Source organism: Coptis chinensis, chromosome 8 (genome assembly GCF_015680905.1).
Source record: "Coptis chinensis isolate HL-2020 chromosome 8, ASM1568090v1, whole genome shotgun sequence".
NCBI classification, from domain to species: domain Eukaryota; kingdom Viridiplantae; phylum Streptophyta; class Magnoliopsida; order Ranunculales; family Ranunculaceae; genus Coptis; species Coptis chinensis.
This window is the reverse complement of record NC_141463.1, coordinates 49,728,338-49,747,822: the sequence shown is the minus strand read 5'-3', so window position 1 is coordinate 49,747,822 and position 19,485 is coordinate 49,728,338. Positions and strand designations below refer to the sequence as shown.

The following is a 19,485-nucleotide window of genomic DNA, read 5'->3' as shown; positions in this document are numbered from 1 at the left end:
CAATTATTTTATTTTATGAAAAGGGGTAGGGGACCTCTCTAAAAACCTCGCTTACTCATAAAAAAAAAAAAAAAAAAAAAAAAAAAGTGCAGAAAAGAATTCAAAGTTGGAAAGGGAAAACACTATCCTATGCAGGCAGGTTGCAACTCATTAAAGCAGTGCTCAATAACCTTAGCATATATTGGACTGCTTCATTCATGTTACCAATGAAGACCATTGAAGATATTAACAGGATATGTAAGAACTTTCTCTGGAAAGGACCTGACCTTCAAACTGCGCATGCACTGATCAGTTGGGAAGATATGTGCTATCCTTACTCAGAAGGAGGGTTGGGAATTCGAGATCTTAAAATTGCAAACAAGGCGGCTACACTAAAGCATATATGGCAGATTGTAAAGGGCAAGAGTACCTTGTGGGTTGAATGGGTACAGAGGAATCACATCAGGAGAAAAGAGTTTTGGCACATGAAGATACCACCTGACTGCTCTAATAGTTGGAGGAACATACTAAAGATGAGGAAAGAAGCCACCAATTTCATTTTGTATCAGATTGGGAATGGGGAAAAAACCAAGCTGTGGCACGACCCTTGGCACCCTTCTGGATTGTTACCAGATAAGTTTCCTATAGCTTTACGATATAGTTCTACATGCAACCTTACTGCTACAGTAGCGAGCGTGATAGAGGATGGAACTTGGGCAGTACCGCAGCACATTAGACACCACATAATAGAGATAGCACAACAGATGGAAGATGAGGTGAAAATAGAAGGTGGAGAAGATGAGATTATATGGGCAGCATCACAGAGTGGGGAGTATACACTCAAAGATACGTACGATAGCATGAGGAGTATCCGACAGGACACAGCTTGGCATGGTTTGATCTGGTTTTCAAATAAGATACCAAGACACTCGTTCATTGGATGGATGATATTCAATGATTGCTTGAAAACAAGAGATAAGATGAAGCAGTGGAAAGTGATAAATGATGATGTCTGTGTTTTGTGCTTGAGAGAAGTCGAGAATACAACCCATCTGTTTTTTGAGTGTTCGTTCTCACGAAACATTTGGGTTACTCTAATGGACAGGCTAGGATATGCAAGACCAGCTGCAACGAATTGGCAGGATGAGATAGAATGGATGGTGCAGAAAACGAGTGGAAAGGGACCGAAAGAAGATGCTCTGAAGCTTACTAGTAATGCTTTTTTCTATTGGATTTGGCGGGAAAGGAACAACCGAATCTTTAAACATGAGACGCGATATCTTAATCAGCTGGTGCAACTGATCATGAAGGATGTCAGAACGAAGTTGGGTGCTGTCAGAATGGAGATGAAGATAGGGCGGGAAAGAAAAGAATTTGAACAAAGGTGGAACCTGTATGTGGAGCCCGAAATTTCAAGGGCCCAAAAGTGCAAGTGGGAGCGATCAGGCCCAGATATTGTGAATTTGAATTCGGATGGGACACTACAAGGGTTAGAAGGTGGATGGGCAGCAGTTTTGAGAGACTATCAAGGGAGGGTCATTGCGGCAGCTAAAGGAAAATCGGACTTTGCTGACATAGCTTTCATTGAACTAGAGGGACTACAAAATGGTTTGGAACTTGCAAGAAGGCACAATGTAAAGAAACTAAGAGCACAAACAGATTCAAAAAATGTGCTCAGCTTTCTTAACACAAGGAAGACTCAACCATGGAGGCAGAAGAAGATTATTGAAGACATCAGGAACAGAATCAACATATTAGAAAGTTTTTCTATAACTCATGTGTTTAGAGAATGTAATAGACTAGCTAATAATCTAGCTACTACTATTCTAGGAACTGTTTTCATTGAACTCATCCCTAGCTCATTTTCAGAAGATATAAAGAAAAGTGTATATGAAGATGCTAGTGGAAAAGAGTACTTAAGATTGTAATAATTTTTATTTTTCTCCTCTATGAGGAAGGGATGGGGGACCTCTTAATTAAAAAACCTCGCTTACCTACCAAAAAAAAAAAAAAAACACCGGATGGATTGATTGATTGATTGATTGTAGAAAACTCATGTTCTTATCGTTTTTTGCGGTTATAGCTCTATTCTGGAACTAATACTTCAAAAGGCGTGTTATAGAATCAAAAGGAGACAAAAGGACCCTAAAACCGACATCACAGAAAATCTGGGAAAAAGTGCCAAAAAGTCAAACTGTCAAAAGTCAACGGTCAACGATCTAAAGCCGTAGTCAACGATAAAAGTGAACTCAAGGGCCCAAAAACTAAAAAGCACAAGAAACACTCAAAAGCTTCAATGATCAATGACTAAACTTTTTGTAAGACAAGGACTAAGCCTCTAAATTCTAAACCCTAGCCTAGATCATATAAGTTAGATCTAAGAGGAAAAACTTCAAAACCTAATAACCACACTACATACACCGACAGAATGCAAAACACTTAACTAAATACATCTACGAGGGAGTTTGCATTAGAATTAATGCAAGACACTTGATTGATTGAATGTATGCGAAACACTTGATGGAATACACTTACGTGTGAGCTTGCATTAGAATGAATGAAAAACACTTGAAATATTGAATGAACATACCTACAAGCGAGCTTGTGTTAGAAAGAATGCAAAACACAAGATTGAATGCTCCTGAGCTTGCACTATAATGAATGCGAAACACAAGATTGATTGATTGATTGTAGAAAACTCATGTTCTTACCGCTTTTTCCGTATACAGCCCTATTATGGAACAAATACATCAAAAGGCGTGTTATAGAGCCAAAAGGAGACAAAAGGACCCTAAAAGGGACATCACAGAATAACTCGGAAAAAGTGCCAAAAAGTCAAACTATCAAAAGTCAACGGTCAACGATCAAAGCCATAGTCAACGATAAAAGTGAACTCAAGGGCCCAAAAACTCAAAAGCACAGGAAACACTCCAAGGCTTCAACGATCAATGACTAATCCTCTAAATCCTAAACCCTAGCCTAGATCATATAAGTAAGATCTAAGAGGAAAATTTTCCAAACCCTATAACGCCACTATATACACCGACAGATCATGAAGGATGTCAGAACGAAGTTGGGGGCTGTCAGAATGAAGATGAAGATAGGGCGGAAAATAGTTGAATTTGAACGAAGGTGGAACCTGTATGTGGAACCCAAAATTTCAAGGGCCCAAAAGTGCAAGTGGGAGCGATCAGGCCCAGATATTGTGAATTTGAATTCGGATGAGACACTACAAGGGTTAGAAGGTGGATGAGCAGTAGTTTTGAAAGACTATCATGGGAGGGTCATTGCGGAAGCTAAAGGAAAATCGGACTTCGCTAACATAGCTTTCATTGAACTAGAGGGACTACAAAAGGGTTTGGAACTTGCAAGAAGGCAGAACGTAAAGAAACTAAGAGCACAAACAGATTCAAAAAATGTGCTCAGCTTTCTTAACACAAGGAAGACTCAACCATGGAGGCTGAAGAAGATTATTGAAGACATCAGGAACAGAATCAACATATTAGAAGAATTTTCTATAATTCATGTGTTTAGATAATGTAATAGACTAGCTGATAATCTAGCTGCTACTATTCCAGGAACTATTTTCATTGAACTCATCCCTAGCTCATTTTCTGAAGATATAAAGAAAATTGTATATGAATATGCTAGTGGAAAAGAGTACTTAAGATTGTAATAATTTTTATTTTTCTCCTCCATGAGGAAGGGGTAGGGGACCTCTTAATTAAAAAACTCCGCTTACCTACCAAAAAATATATATATACAAAGACAGAATGCAAAACACTTGACTAAATGCATCTACGTGGGAGTCTGCATTAGAATGAATGCAAAACACTTGATTGATTGAATGTATGCGAAACACTTGATGGAATACACTTACGTATGATCTTGCATTAGAATGAATGAAAAACACATGAATGATTGAATGAACGTACCTACAAGCGAGGTTGCGATAGAAAGAATGCAAAACAAAAGATTGAATGCACCTACGTGTGAGCTTGCACTATAATGAATGCAAAACACCGGATTGATTGATTCATTGTAGAAAACTCATGTTCTTATCACTTTTTCCGGATACAGCTCTATTCTGGAACTAATACATCAAAAGTCGTTTTATAGAGTCAAAAGGAGACAAAACGACCCAAAAAGGGAAATCACAGAATAACTGGGAAAAAGTGCCAAAAAGTCAAACTGTCAAAAGTCAACGGTATACGATCAAAGCCATAGTCAACGATAAAAGTGAACTCAAGGGCCCAAAAACTCAAAAGCACAGGAAGCACTCAAAAGCTTCAATGAACAATGACTAAACATTTTGTAAGACAAGGACTAAGCCTCTAAACCCTAAACCTTAGCCCAGATCATATAAGTTAGATCCAAGAGGAAAATCTTCCAATCCCTATAACCCCACTATATACACCGACATAATGCAAAACACTTGACTAAATGCATCTACGTGGGAGTTTGCATTAGAATGAATGCAAGACACTTGATTGATTTAATGTATGCAAAACACTTGATGGAATACACTTACGTATGAGCTTGCATTAGAATGAATGAAAAACACTTGAATGATTGAACGAACGTACCTACAAGCGAGCTTGCGTTAGAAAGAATGCAAAACTCAAGATTGATGCACCTACGTGTGAGCTTGCACTATAATGAATGAAAAACACCGGATTGATTGATTGATTGTAGAAAATTCATTTTCTTATCGCTTTTTTCGGATACAGCCCTATTCTGGGACTAATACCTCAAAAGGCGTGTTATAAAGCCAAAAGGACCCTAAAAGAGACATCACAGAATAACTGGGAAAAAGTGCTTAAAAGTCATACTATCAAAAGTCAACGGTCAACGATCAAAGCCATAGTAAACGATAAAAGTGAACACAAGGGCCCAAAAACTCCAAAGCACAGGAAACACTCAAAAGCTTCAATGATCAATGACTAAACATTTCGTAAGACGAGGACTAAGCCTCTAAACCCTAAACCCTAGCCCAGATCATATAAGTTAGATCTAAGAGGAAAAACTTCCAATCCCTATAACCCCACTATATACACCGACAGAATGCAAAACACTTGACTAAATGCATCTACGTGGGAGTTTGCATTAGAATGAATGCAAGACACTTGATTGATTGAATGTATGCAAAACACTTGATAGAATACACTTACGTATGAGCTTGCATTAGAATGAATGAAAAACACTTGAATGATTGAATGAACGTACTTACAAGCGAGCTTGCGTTAGAAAGAATTCAAAACAAAAGATTGAATGCACCTACGTGTGAGCTTGCACTATAATGAATGCAAAGCACCAGATTGATTGATTGATTGTAGAGAACTCATGTTCTTATCGCTTTTTCCGGATACAGCTCTATTCTGGAACTAATACATCAAAAGGCGTGTTATAGAGTAAAATGGAGACAAAAGGACCCTAAAAGGGACATCACAGAATAACTGGGAAAAAGTGCCGAAAAGTCAAATTGTCAAAAGTCAACTGTCAACGATCAAAGCCATAGTCAACGAGAAAAGTGAACTCAGGGGCCCAAAAACTCAAAAGCACAGGAAACACTCAAAAGCTTCAATGATCAAGGACTAAACCCTTTGTAAGACAAGGACTAAGCCTCTAAACCCTAAACCCTAAATCCTAGCCAAGATCATATAAGTTAGATCTAAGAGGAAAGACTTCCAAACCCAATAACCCCACTGTATACACTGACAGAATGCAAAACACTTGACTAAATGCATCTACGTGGGAGCTTGCATTAGAATGAATGAAAAACACTTGGATGATTGAATGAACGTCCCTACAAGTGAGCTTGCGTTAGAAAGAATGCAAAACAAAAGATTGAATGCACCTACGTGTGAGCTTGCACTATTTTTTTTTTTTATGGGTAAGCGGGGTTTTTTAATTAAGAGGTCCCCTACCCCTTCCTCATAGAGAAAAAAAATTGAATTATTACAATCTTAAGTACTCTTTCCCACTAGCATCTTCATACACTATTTTCTTTATATCTTCAGAAAATGAGCTAGGGGTGAGTTCAATGAAAGAAACAGATGGAATATTAGCTGCCAAACTATCAGCAAGCTTATTACACTCTCTAAACACATGAACAATTGAAAAAAACTCAAAATTACTAGTTCTATTCTTGATGTCTTCTATCATCTTCTTCACCCTCCATGGTTGATTCTTCTTTTGCTTTAGAAAGCTAATCACATTGGTTGAGTCTGTTTGTGCTCTAACTCTCTTTATATTATTCATTTGCGCCAATTCCAAACCTTTTTGTACCCCTTCGAGTTCGATGAAAGCTATAGCTTCATATTGAGATTTTCCTTGTGCTGCCGCCATTACCTTTCCTTGTTCATCTCTAATCACTGCTGCCCACCCTCCCTCCTGTCCTTGTAATGTACCATCGGTATTTAAGTTCGCAATATCTGGTCCAGCTCGTTCCCATATGCACTTCTTAGGCTATTGCTTAATCGGTTCAACAAATACATTCCACATTGCATGAAGTCATCACTTTCCATCCCCATTGGCATCTTCATTTTCAGCGAACTCAGTTTAGTTCTTACTTCTTGCTTGATCTGATTCACTATCTGCTCCATGTATTTCGTCTCATGCTTGAAGATTCGAAAATTTCTTTCCCGCCAAATCCAAAAAAAGAATGCGTTTGCTGTTAGCTTCAGCGCATCTTTTTTACTTCCTTTCCCACTCGACTTCTGTAGCAGCCATTGCACTTCATTCTGCCAAGTCGTTGTTCTCTGCCTTACATACCCTACCATCTCCATTATATCAATCCAAACATTCAATGAATACGTACATTCAAAAAACAGATGAGCTGCTGTCTCTACTTCACGCCAATATAACACGCAAACATCAGAATTGATCACTTTCCATTGTTTTAGTTTGTCCCTCGATTTCAGTCCCTCCACAAAGAACATCCACCCTATAAACGAATGTCGGGGAATCCTATTTGCGAACCATATCAGCCCATTCCATGCCTTTGGTTGTCTGAAGCTTCGCATACTCTCGTAAGTTTCTTTTAAGCTGAAATCCCCATTCTGTGATGCAGCCCAAATCACCTCATCTTCTCCCCCTTCTATCTTCACTTCTTGTTGCATTTGGTGAGAAATCTCACTTATGTGATGTTTGATATGTTGTGGAACTACCCACCTTCCATTCTCAATAAAACATGATACTGTAGCAGTTAAGTTACATGTTGAAGATAAGCGAAGTGCTTGAGGAAACTTATCTGTTAGCAATCCCGCAGGGTGCCATGGCTGATGCCAGAATTTTGTTTTCGATCCATCTCCAATCTGGTACAAGACGAAGCTAGTTGCTTCTGTTCTAAGCTTGAGTATGTTCCTCCAACTAGCCGAGCAATCAGCTGGTATGTTCTTATTCCAGAACTGCTTGTCTCTTATGAGATTCTTTTTTCTTGATCCAACCAGCGAGTTTTTCTTGTCACGACACAATCGCCATACATGTTTGATTGTTGCAGCTTTATTCACCGTTTTCAGATCTCGAATCCCCAATCCTCCCTCAGTATACGGGTAACACATATCATCCCAGCTGATCAAAGCACGTGATGTTTGAAGGTCAGGTCCTCTCCATAGAAAGTTCTTACATGATATGTTTATGTCTTCAACTATCTTCATTGGCAGCATAAAAGAAGCAGTCCAATAGATACTCAGATTATTCAGGATTGCTTTGATTAGTTGCAGTCTTCCTGCATATGATAGAGTTTTCCCCTTCCAGCTTTGAATTCTTTTCTCCACTCTCGCATATAATGGCAGACAGTCTGTAGAACTTATCCTTGTAGTGATCAACGGTAGTCCTAGGTATTTCACTGGCAATTCACCTACTGGGAATTGTAATGCATCTTGAATTTCATTACATTGGACCTGATCCATTGAAAGAAAGAAAACTTGGCTTTTATTGACATTCACTTCCAACCCTGAGCACTGCTTGAACTTTGTCAGATTCTGACTTAAGCAAACAGCTGTCTCCTTCTCTCCATGCATAAAGGGAAGAAGGTTATCTGCAAATGAGAGGTGAGTAATAACAGGATCATGACATTTAAAATGCATCTTATATCTTCCATTCTCTACACTTTGCATCATTATATCATTAAACAAATCCATGACAAGCACAAACAGATATGGTGACATGGGATCCCCTTGTCTAATGCCTCTAGTACTCTTGAAGTACCCATATGGAGAGCCATTCAGCATAATAGAGTAGCTTGCAGTCTTCATACATTCCTTAATCCACTCAATGAATTTTCCTGGTACCCCAATCCTCTATAGAGCAAACAACACAGCTTCCCATCTTACACAGTCATATGCTTTCCTCAAATCTATTTTAGCCATGCATCTGGGTGGCCCAGTGTCTCTATGGTAGTTATGAACCAATTCATGAGAAAGTAGAATATTATCTTGTATACTCCTTTCAGAGATGAAAGCAGACTGGTTATGGTGTATAACTCTTGGCATAAAAGATTTCATTCTACTAGTGATAATCTTAGTGATACACTTATACACTACAGAACAGCATGCAATAGGTCTGTAATCACTTAGGGAAGTAGGACTCTGCATTTTAGGTATTAGTGTGATGCATGTTGTGTTTACCTCTGAGAGCATTCTACCAGACCTGAAGAAATTCTGAATTGCCTTAGTGAAGCCATCACCCACAATTCTCCAACATGCCTTGAAGAACAAAGAACTAAACCCATCTATGCCTGGTGCTTTGTCATTATCTATGTCTGCCAATGCCTCAATTATCTCATCTCTTGTTACACTGCCTTGCATTTGGTCTTGCTCCTCCTGTGTAAGTCTCTCTCTTGGTCTAGCATTTTCAAAATCAGCAAAGCTTACCTCTTGCAGGTTTTGAGGACTAAACAATCTCTTATAATACTGAACACACTCCTCCCCTATTTCATTCAAGTTTTCAATGACTCTATCATTTCCATCTTTCAAACAAGTGATCCTATTTGTGTTTCTTCTAGCCTTGATCAACTTAAAGAAATATTCAGTATTATTGTCCCCCAGAATTATGTCTTGATCTCGTGACTTTTGCTTAAGCATAGATTCTTCAGAGATTGCAGCTCTAACATACTCTCCAATGGCTTTTCTTTCCTTCATTCCTAGCTGTTGGTTAGTAGGATCCAATTGTAGCTCGGTTTGAACCCTATCCATGATCTTCTTTGTCTCATCATTTCGTGTTTGTACTTTGCCCACTCTCTCTTTATTCCATGCTATCGGTTACGCCTTTACTTGTTTTGCTTCCTCATGAATGTGTACATTGGGTTCCCCACTCGCCTCCATAGCCCAAGCTTTTGCCACTTTGTTTCCTTAAACCCCTCCTCCTCCACCCAGAAATTGAAAAAGCGAAATGTTTTCTTTTTCTGATTTCTCTGATTGCATGGTCTTACCACCATCGGTGTGTGATCAGACATTGCTCCTGGGTTTAAAAATTCTGCCTCTGTGTCTTCAATCTCACTAATCCATTCTGCATTTACTAACACCCTATCCAGTTTCCTCCATATTCTCACTCTCTGTTTATTATTCCACGTGAACTGATGACCTTTGAACCTCAAATCCACCAAACCAGCCATTGTTACACATTCTAACAGATCTTCGAAGTGTACCACCCTTGTGACAGAACTCCCAACTCTTTCCTGTGCATTAAGGACTGAGTTAAAGTCTCCTAGTGCTATCCATGGTAATGTAGGAGCAGAAAGGTTGACTAGATTATTCCACAACAATCTTCTCTCATTCCTATCATTCGATGCATATACAACTGTAATTAAAAACTTCTTACCATTATTCAAAGTTCCCTCCATCGTAATACTCTGTCTGTCCTTTATGATAACTTTCAATGTACATACCTGAGGATTCCAAACCACCCATATTCTGCCCAACTCATCATCTCTATAGTTGTGTTCCCTTTCCCATCCACAACATACCTTATTAATAATCGCCTCCATTTTTTCTTCTTTCACTCTTGTCTCCAGCAGTCCCATAATACCTAACTCATACTTTCTGATCAGTTCTCTTGCTTCATAATGTTTGAAGCCCATATTGAAACCCCTCATGTTCCAGCAGCCTAAACTAATCATTAAAAGTTAGGTTCAGTAAGCAAGGAAATAAAACGATTTCCCTGTTTTGTTGTTCCTAGTGTACTCATTTCTCTCTGTGGACTCTGTTCCTCTTGTATCGCAACAGCCTTTCCCTTTTTTCTACGAGCTGTTTCTTCATCTGATGCTTCTGGTGTTATTTTCTGTTGCATCTTTATGGTTTCACCATATTCCTTAATCCCATTACCTTCTTCTCCACTACTATCCCTCTCACTTCGTTCTTCTTTTGACTCATCCTCATATTCAGCTCTGTTGTTTCTTCCTTTAAATCTGTTATTTTTGCTTGGGATTTGCCATTTTTGTTCCTCTTCCACATTGTGGACTTCCTGGACTTCCGGTACACCGACCTTCTTTCCTTCTGTAGCTTCACTTTGTTTATCTTTATCAATCCCTTCTACTCTCTCTTTTTTAATCCAAACCTCAGTTTTCACTTGCGTCTTTCCCCTCTTTTGAGCATTCTTTGCACAATTACTCAATGTATGGCCAAAAATCTTGCACTGGGTGCAGCAGGGAGGCTTCCAATTATATTCGAACTCAATTTTTATCGCTCTTCTTCTATCTACCACCACCGTAAGCACTTTGGATAGTCACAATCAGTATTTATTTCTACACAAACTCGTGCATAAGTGGTTCTTTTCCTGTCTTCAGTCAGCTTGTCCGTAAATAATGGTTTCCCAATAACACTTCCCACTTGACTAAAACCTTCCTCATCCCATAGTTCCATTGGGTATTTCTTCATCACTACCCAAATTGGTATTGTCTGCAGCGCTGCATCATCATCCTCCATAAATAATTTCCATGGCCTGATGATCACGAGCTGACTTGCAATATGAAAGGATCCAATATCCAACACCTTTCTCCTATCTTCTTCATTTTCGAACTTAAAAGTGTACATTGTTTCCCCATATGGCAGCATTGTAAACCCACTCTTCACCCTCCATGTTCGATTCACGATCTCCTTTACATAGCTAAAGTTCGGTCTTTTCCCAACAAAGCTTCCCACAACTAGCATCTCAAAATTCTTGTGTAAGTGTGCAAAGTTCTTAGACTCTACATGAAGAATTGGTTTCCCATTAACAATGGTTGGTGGTACGTACTTCAGAGTCTTTTTCCCCACATTCGAACGTCCTAATACATCAGCCCATGATCCCTTTGTTGCTGTTTTTTACTTCTCTGAACTCTTTTCATCCTCTTTATTTATTTCTACTTCAAAGATCCTTTCACTTACGCTCCTCGATAAATTTTAATTTCATATTCAACTCCTCTTGCGTCTGATTCTCTGCTTGCTTTTTTGAGTTATTGGTCTGTTCCTGATCCTCAACTCTTCCTCTGCTCTCAACAGTATGTGAATTTTCATCCTGCTTGTTAATTCCAGCCCCATTAGCCTCTGCTCTATCTTGTTTCTCTCTAACACTCGTGTTTGACTCGAACCATTGCCTTCGATGCGATTTCATCTTCTTCTACAGAGCGTTTCGTGACCTTGATAACTAGATCCACTTTTTCCGGTTCCTCTGTATTTGCTACCTCAGCACTCGTACCTCTAGAGATTTGTTTGAATATAAACTCTCCATCATCTCCAACTCCAGCCATACGTGCTGATCCTCGATACTCTCCTTTCTTGAGAGTTTTGGTTTGTACCAACTCTCTTATTTCTCCTTCATCTTCAACTTCTTTTATTGCCTCCAATAATCTATGAGCTTCTTTCAGTAGTTCATCTTTTGTTACAGCATTAGGCCTCTGTTCATGTTCTCCAGATACCACCGCTCCCTCATCCAGCCTTTTCCTTAGTTTTTCTAACGACCCTTGGCCATATTTCCTCAGTAGCGCACTCCTGACTACCTCTATTTCTTCATCTTCATCACTTGAGTCCATCTCTCGGTCAGAATCATCACTTCTATCTCCAACCCTAGCTGGTGTGCTAGGGTTTACGGCAGCTACAACCCTAAAATCTTTTGTTTTTTGCATGTTTTTCATAATTTTTTATAAAAAGACCTAAATACCCCTACACTTAAAAAATCACCCTATTTTTGCCACCATTAGAGAAAAAGCTATTAAAGTTGAGGTATAATGAATGCAAAACACCGGATTGATTGATTGATTGTAGAAAACTCATGTTCTTATCGCTTTTTCCTGATACAGCCCTATTCTGGAACTAATACATCAAAAGGCGTGTTATAGAGCCAAAATGAGACAAAAGGATGTACCACCAACCATTGTAAATGGCAAACCGATAATCCATGTGCAAAGCTTGCAATTCTCCGGGTTTAATAAGAAATTTGAAAATCTGGTGGTAGGTTCTTTTTGTGGGTAAGAGGATGAATTACAACTTTGTGAAGGAGATAGTTTGTAGGACATGGCGATTAAAGAGCTTTGTGATGAAGCCTTATGGAGATACTATGTTTACATTCCAGTTTGAGAAGGAGGATGATAGGAAGGCAGTGTTGGATTTAGGATCATTTCATATTGCGAGTAAGCTGTTTGTTGTTAGGCTTTGGAGGCTCTTTGTGGAGGCAGGAACACGAGAGTTAAGAACGATTCCTATATGGGTAGTGGTCAAGGGGCTACCTATGGAAATGTGGAACAAGGATGGCTTCAGCCAAGTGGGGAGTGCTATGGGAATACCCATGTTCACAGATCGGCTAACTGAAAACATGGCAAGAACATCATACGCAAGAGTGTGTATAGAGATCCAGAAAGTATTCCAGTGGTTCTTGACCAGAAAAGGGCATATAAAGTGGATTTCAAATACAATTGGAAGCCACCGTGTTGCCAGACGTGCAAGTTATTTGGACACTCCATGCAGACTTGTCCAAAATAGCCGCATACAGAGAAACCTAAGACAGAGTTGGGAGTGAAGGCAGTGGGTGGCTGAAAAAAGAAACAAAAGTGCATGACAAGATTAAAAACTCAACAGGAGTAAGTGAACAGAGCAAGGCAGAAGCCCTAGCAGAAAATATGAAAGAACAAACACAGTTAGAAATATCAAAAGTTCAGGAAGTTATGCAAGTAACAGATGAGGAGGGATAGAGTCGCCATGGAAAAAGCATAGATGCAAAGGAAAAAATAATGATGCCGCGAACAGCTCAGGAAAGAGTAGGGGGGATTTAGACAGAAACAAGGCCCAAACTGATCGAGAAATACAAATTTCTAATACCGAAAGAGAAGAAAATATAAGCAGTACACCTTTACTGATCCCCTATGAGGGTAATAGGTTTAAACATCTGTTCACTACAGCGGAGGAAGAGGAAAGAACAGTAGTAATGCAAGAGATAACTGATATGAAGCGAGAGGTTACCAGAGCAGCAAGTGAGGGGGTTGATAGGCTTAACAAAGAAAAGACTAATTCTAGTCTTTCAATTCCTTCTCAACACTTTAATGATTAATAAAGCCTGTTGGAACATGAGAGGGTTTAACAAAGCTTTTAAGCAGGTTGAAATCCGAGAGATGGTGCGAAAGTATGAGATAAGCCTAATGGGTTTAGTAGAAACTAGAGTAAAGAAAAAGAATCGAGATAAAGTTTTCAACAAATCTTTCACATAATGGCATATGGAATGCAATGATAGCGGAGATGAATTGGGTAATATATGGCTGTGCTGGAATCCGAGAGAGTGTGAAGCTAAGCTTATGCAAAAAGATGAACAACAAATCACTATGGAAGTGGCCACAATTGCAGGGGAAGAGTTTATAGTGACTGTAGTTTACGGCAGTAATGACTTGAGCCCAAGGCGGCAGCTATGGAGGGCAATCATTGATCTCTCATGCACCATACAGAAGCCGTGGATCTTAATGGGGGATTTTAACTCAATCTTAAGTGCTCAGGAGAAGGTAGGAGGGATAGAGGTCAGACCAGTCCACTTTGCAGATTTATTAGATTGTGTGAATGTTGCGGGATTAGTGGACATCAAAAGCAAAGGCAACTACTTAACCTGGTCAAATAGACAAGAGGATAGGATCAGCTGTAAGCTTGATAGAGTGATGGCTAACGCAGAGTGGATAGGTGAATATGGGGACCATGAGGCAGAGTTTTTAAACACAGGAGCAGTATCAGATTATTTGGCTATGGTAGTGAGGTCAGTCGCGCAACAAAATCAGAAAAGAAAGGCGTTCAAGTTCTTTAACTTTTGGTATAAGGAAAGAGATTTTATGATTACTGTAGAGAAGGTGTGGCAAAGTCCAGTGGTGGGCAACCCAATGTTTGTCTTCATGAAGAAACTAAAACTAACCAAGGTGGCACTTATACAGTGGAACAGAGAAAGAGTAGGGGATATGGTAAGCAGAGTCAAAGAAACAAAGGCAGTGATGGACTTGATTCAAACAGAACTACAAGCTCAGCCAAGGGATCGAGAGCTTATTAGAAAAGAAAGAGAAGCAATTACACTCCATGTGCAGGCGATTACCTCAGAGGAGGATATGGTCAAGCAAAATCGAGGGATCAAGTTATTCTGTTGGGCGATAACAACACCAAATACTTCTTCAAATCGATACAATCTAGAAGGGTAAGTAATAAGATCTCATGCTTAAAAGATGCGACTGGAAATGTTATTCAAGACAACAATGCTATTGGGGAAGAATGTGTGGCATTTTATACAAATCTATATAGCCCGAGTAGCATGCAAGAAGTGGATTTCGCTCCACTACAAGTGATGGAACCTAGGCAGCAGATTGACACAGTAGATTATGACAATTTACAAAGAGAAGTGACTCGAGATGAGATAATAGAAGCCCTTGCGGATATTGGCAATGATAAAGCACCGGGGTGTGATGGGTTTTCCTCCTTTTTCTATAAGTGTACCTGGAGAATTACGGGAGATGATTTTATAAAGGCAGCCAAGAACTTCTTCCACTCCAACCAGATGCTAAATGAGGTAAACTCCACTAGTATCACTCTCATTCCTAAGGTACATATTCCTACTTCTTTGGGAGACTATAGGCCTATAGCATGTTGTGGAGTGATGTACAAATGCATAACTAAAGTCATGACAAAAATAATGAAAAATTTGATGCCTAAGGTGATTAACCCCAATCAATCAGCCTTTATTACTGGGAGGAGTATACAGGATAACATCTTATTATCTCATGAAATTATGCACAATTATCATCGAGACCATCACCCCCCGAGATGTGCTGTTAAAGTTGATCTGAAAAAGGCATATGACACGGTTAGGTGGGAAGCAGTGGAGTTTGTTATGAGACGAGTGGGTATGCCTGAGAGGTTCATTAGTTTGTGTGGAAATAGCCTCCTATTCCATAATGATTAATGGCTCCTCTTATGGGTTCTTTAGAGGCAGAAGAGGGATTCGACAAGGTGATCCCATATCACCTTACTTATTTGTACTCGTCATGGACTTATTTTCTGAAATCATGATGAATAGTGTGAGCAATGGCCAGTATAAATTGCATCACAAGTGTATAGACCCTGCTATCACTCACTTGTCTTTTGTAGATGACTTGATGGCTTTTATATATGGAGATGTACAATCTGCTGTACAGCTCAAGCAGAATCTGCAAGGGTTTAAAATGGCGACAGGGCTTGAAGTTAACCTACAGAAGAGCAACATCTTCTTTGCAGGAGTGGATGATGCCACATGCATGGAAATTGAGCAAACCCTACAGTTTGAACGAGGAGAATTGCCTGTGAAATACTTGGGTCTGCCGTTAATCACTACAAGGCTAAGATCGGGGGATTGCTGCCCTCTACTTCTCAAAGTCACAAAGAGAATTCAAAGCTGGAAGGGGAAGATACTATCATATGCAGGAAGGTTGCAGCTAGTCAAGGCTGTTCTAAACAATCTAAGTATGTATTGGATGGCCTCTTTTACTATACCACAGAAAACATATGATGATATCAATAGACTGTTTAGAAATTTCTTATGGACAGGGCCAAATTGTGCTCAGTCCCATGCTCTGATTGGATGGGATGACATGTACTATCCTTATGAAGAAGGTGGTTTGGGCATTCGAAACTTAGCAACAGTAAGTCAAGCAGCCACTATGAAACACATATGGAAAATAGTCACAAGGGCAGATAATCTATGGGTTAAGTGGGTATACAAGAACTTAATCAAAGAAAAGAGTTTCTGGCTACTAAAGACTCCGCAAGACTGCTCGTGGAGTTGGAGGAGTATACTAAAGGGAGAAAGGAGGCTGCAGACATTGTTATCCATCAAATTGGCAATGGGCAGGGAGACCAGTTTCTGGAATGACCCATGGTGTGCTACTGGGATACTGAGAACAAAGTTTCCTCAAGCTTTAGTATATGACAGCACTTGTCACGTGAACAATAAGGTATCCGACTTTATTGACGAAGGTAATTGGTTTTTCCACCACATATACAAATCCATTTCACTGATTTTCTGAGGGAGATGAAACAAGTGGAGATCATGGGAGAGGATGACAAAATTGTTTGGACATCCTCGATACATGGAGACTACTGTATGAAAGATACTTATGAGAGCTTGCGAAGTATTAAGCAACTAGTTCAGTGGAGCAAGTTGGTCTGGTTTCCAAATAGAATACCCCGACACTCCTTCATCAGCTGGATGGCATTGAGGGGAGGACTAAAGACTCTACAAAAACTGAAAGAATGGAAGACAGTACAAACTGATTCATGTGTATTGTGCTGGCAAGGTATAGAGACGGAGGAGCATCTGTTTCACAAATGCCAATTTGCGAACATAGTTTGGAGAAATCTACTTCTAAGAATGGGATTTTCTCGTGTAATCGAGCAAACATGGCAAGGTGAGATTATATGGATCCAAACTATAACAAGAGGAAAGGGTTGTGAGCAAGATGGTAACAGACTTATGTGGAATGCCTTTATGTATCGGATATGGAGGACAAGGAATGATCGCATATTTCAAAACAAAAATGCAGATGCACTAAAGGTGGTCGATGAAGTGTTGGGAGATGTCAGAACCAAACTGATGGGAATGAACAATCGAATGGAGCCAGGACCATGTGGTCAGAACTTTATGGATAAATGGAATATTGATGTTGGCGCGAAACAGAGGATACAAAAGTACTGCAGATGGATGCGAGCAGCCACAGAGATATGTAACCTTAACACATATGGGACGCTGCAAGGCATTGAAGGTGGATGGGCAGCTGCATTACGAAATGATTAGGGGGAAGTCACAGCTGCAAGTCATGGAAATTCGAACCTGCAGGACATTGCACTGATAGAACTTCAAGCAGTACAGAAAGGGCTGGAGATGGCAGTGCGAAATGGCATCACAAAGATTGAGGTACAAACTGACTCTACAAATGTAATTTCGTTCTTGAACAAGCACAACAAGCATCCATGGGCAGCGGAAGCTATGATCAGGAGGATTCAAAGAATGCAAGAGAAGTTTGAGGTTTTTAAAATAACTCATGTATACAGGGAAACAAATAGATTAGCTGATGCATTAGCAAAAAATATACCAAATGTTAGCTATATAGAGCTAGTCCCTAGTTCCTTTTCAGAAGATGTAAAGAAAATTGTTTATGAAGATGCTAGTGGAAAACAATATGTCAGGATGTAACAAACTTTATCATTTTTTAATGAAAAGGGGTAGGGAAACTCTCTAAAAACCTCGCTTACCAATCAAAAAAAAAAAAAAAAACGAGACAAAAGGACCCTTTTTTTTTTTTTTTTATTGGTAAGCCTGCTTTTAAAAGAGATCAGTAACTCTTTGATGCTGGCGGGGTTCGAGCCCCAGACCTTTGGTATCATCACCCAAAGGTTTTACCGACTTTGCTAGTCGGCACCTCCTAGGAGACAAAAGGACCCTAAAGGGGACATCACAGAATAACTGGGAAAAAGTGCCAAAAACTCAAACTATCAAAAGTCAACAGTCAACGATCAAAGTCATAGTCAACGATAAAAGTGAACGCAAGGGCCCAACAACTCAAAAACACATGGAACACTCCGAGGCTTCAAGGATCAATGACCAAACCCTTTCTAAGACAAGGACTAATCCTCTAAACCCTAAACCCTAGCCTAGATCATATAAGTTAGATATAAGAGGAAAAACTTCCAAATCCTATAACCCCACTATATACACCTATATACACCGATAGAATGCAAAACACTTGACTAAATGCATCTACGTGGGAGTTTGCATTAGAATGAGTGCAAAACACTTGATTGATTGAATGTATGTGAAACACTTGATGGAATACACTTACGTATTAGCTTGCATTAGAATGAATGAAAAACACTTGAATGATTGAATGAACGTACCTACAAGCGAGCTCGCATTAGAAAGAATGCAAAACAAAAGATGGAATGCACCTACGTGTGAGCTTGCACTATAATGAATGCAAAACACCAAATTGATTGATTGATTGTAGAAAACTCATGTTCTTATCGCTTTTTCCGGATACAGCTCTATTCGTTAAGTAATACATCAAAAGGTGTGTTATAGAGTCAAAAGGACCCTAAAAGGGACATCACAGAAAAACTGGGAAAAAGTGCAAAAAAGTCAAACTGTCAAAAGTCAACGGTCAACGATCAAAGCCATAGTCAACGATAAAAGTGAACTCAAGGGCCCAAAGACTCAAAAGCTTAGGAAACAGTCCAAGGCTTCAAGGATCAATGACTAAACCCTTTGTAAGACAAGGACTAAAGCTCTAAACCATAAACCTTAGCCTAGATCATATAAGTTAGACCTAAGAGGAAAAACTTCCAAACCCAATAACCACACTATGTACACCGACAGAGTGCAAAACACTTGACTAATTGCATCTACGTGGGAGTTTGCATTAGAATGAATGCAAGACACTTGATTGATTGAATGTATGTGAAACAGTTGATGGAATACACTTACGTGTGAGCTTGCATTGGAATGAATGAAAAATACTTGAATGATTGAATGAACGTACCTACAAGCGAGCTTGCGTTAGAAAGAATGCAAAACACAAGATTTAGTGCACCTACGTGTGAGCTTGCATTATAATGAATGCAAAACACCGGATTGATTGATTGACTGTAGAAAACTTATGTTCTTATCGCTTTTTTCGGATACAGTCCTATTCTGGAACTAATACCTCAAAAGGCGTGTTATAGAGCCAAAAGGATCCTAAAAGGGACATCACAGAATAACTGGGAAAAAGTGCCAAAAAGTCAAACTGTGAAAAGTCAACGGTCAACGATCAAAGCCATAGTCAACGATAAAAGTGAACTTAAGGGTCCTAAAAACTCAAAAGCACATGAAACACTCTAGCTTCAAGGATCAATGACTAAACCCTTTGTAAGGCAAGGACTAATCCTCTAAACCCAAAACCCTAGCCTAGATCATATAAGTTAGATCTAAGAGGAAAACTTCCAAACCCAATAACCCCACTATATACACCGACAGAATGCAAAATACATCAAAAGGCATGTT

At 39.4% G+C, this 19,485-nt stretch overlaps 2 protein-coding genes across 2 annotated transcripts; one reads left to right on the top strand and one right to left on the bottom strand.

Annotated features, from left to right (window-relative positions):
* Window positions 1-9,250: 9,250 nt before the first annotated feature.
* On the bottom strand, window positions 9,251-10,060 carry LOC147481807 (uncharacterized). The gene has a single exon (XM_086579071.1). The coding sequence runs from the start codon at window positions 10,058-10,060 to the stop codon at window positions 9,251-9,253; it is 810 nt and encodes a 269-aa protein (XP_086435197.1).
* A 6,419-nt stretch (window positions 10,061-16,479) lies between these two features.
* On the top strand, window positions 16,480-17,241 carry LOC147481806 (uncharacterized). Its single transcript, XM_086579070.1, has one exon. It carries the CDS (start codon window positions 16,480-16,482, stop codon window positions 17,239-17,241), a length of 762 nt encoding a protein of 253 aa, XP_086435196.1.
* The last annotated feature ends 2,244 nt before the right edge of the window (window positions 17,242-19,485 follow it).

Bases quoted from the DNA above. Each gene is read 5' to 3' on its own strand.
- LOC147481807 (XM_086579071.1), bottom strand. From the start codon at position 10,060: ATGGGCTTCAAACATTATGAAGCAAGAGAACTGATCAGAAAGTATGAG.
- LOC147481806 (XM_086579070.1), top strand. From the start codon at position 16,480: ATGAAACAAGTGGAGATCATGGGAGAGGATGACAAAATTGTTTGGACA.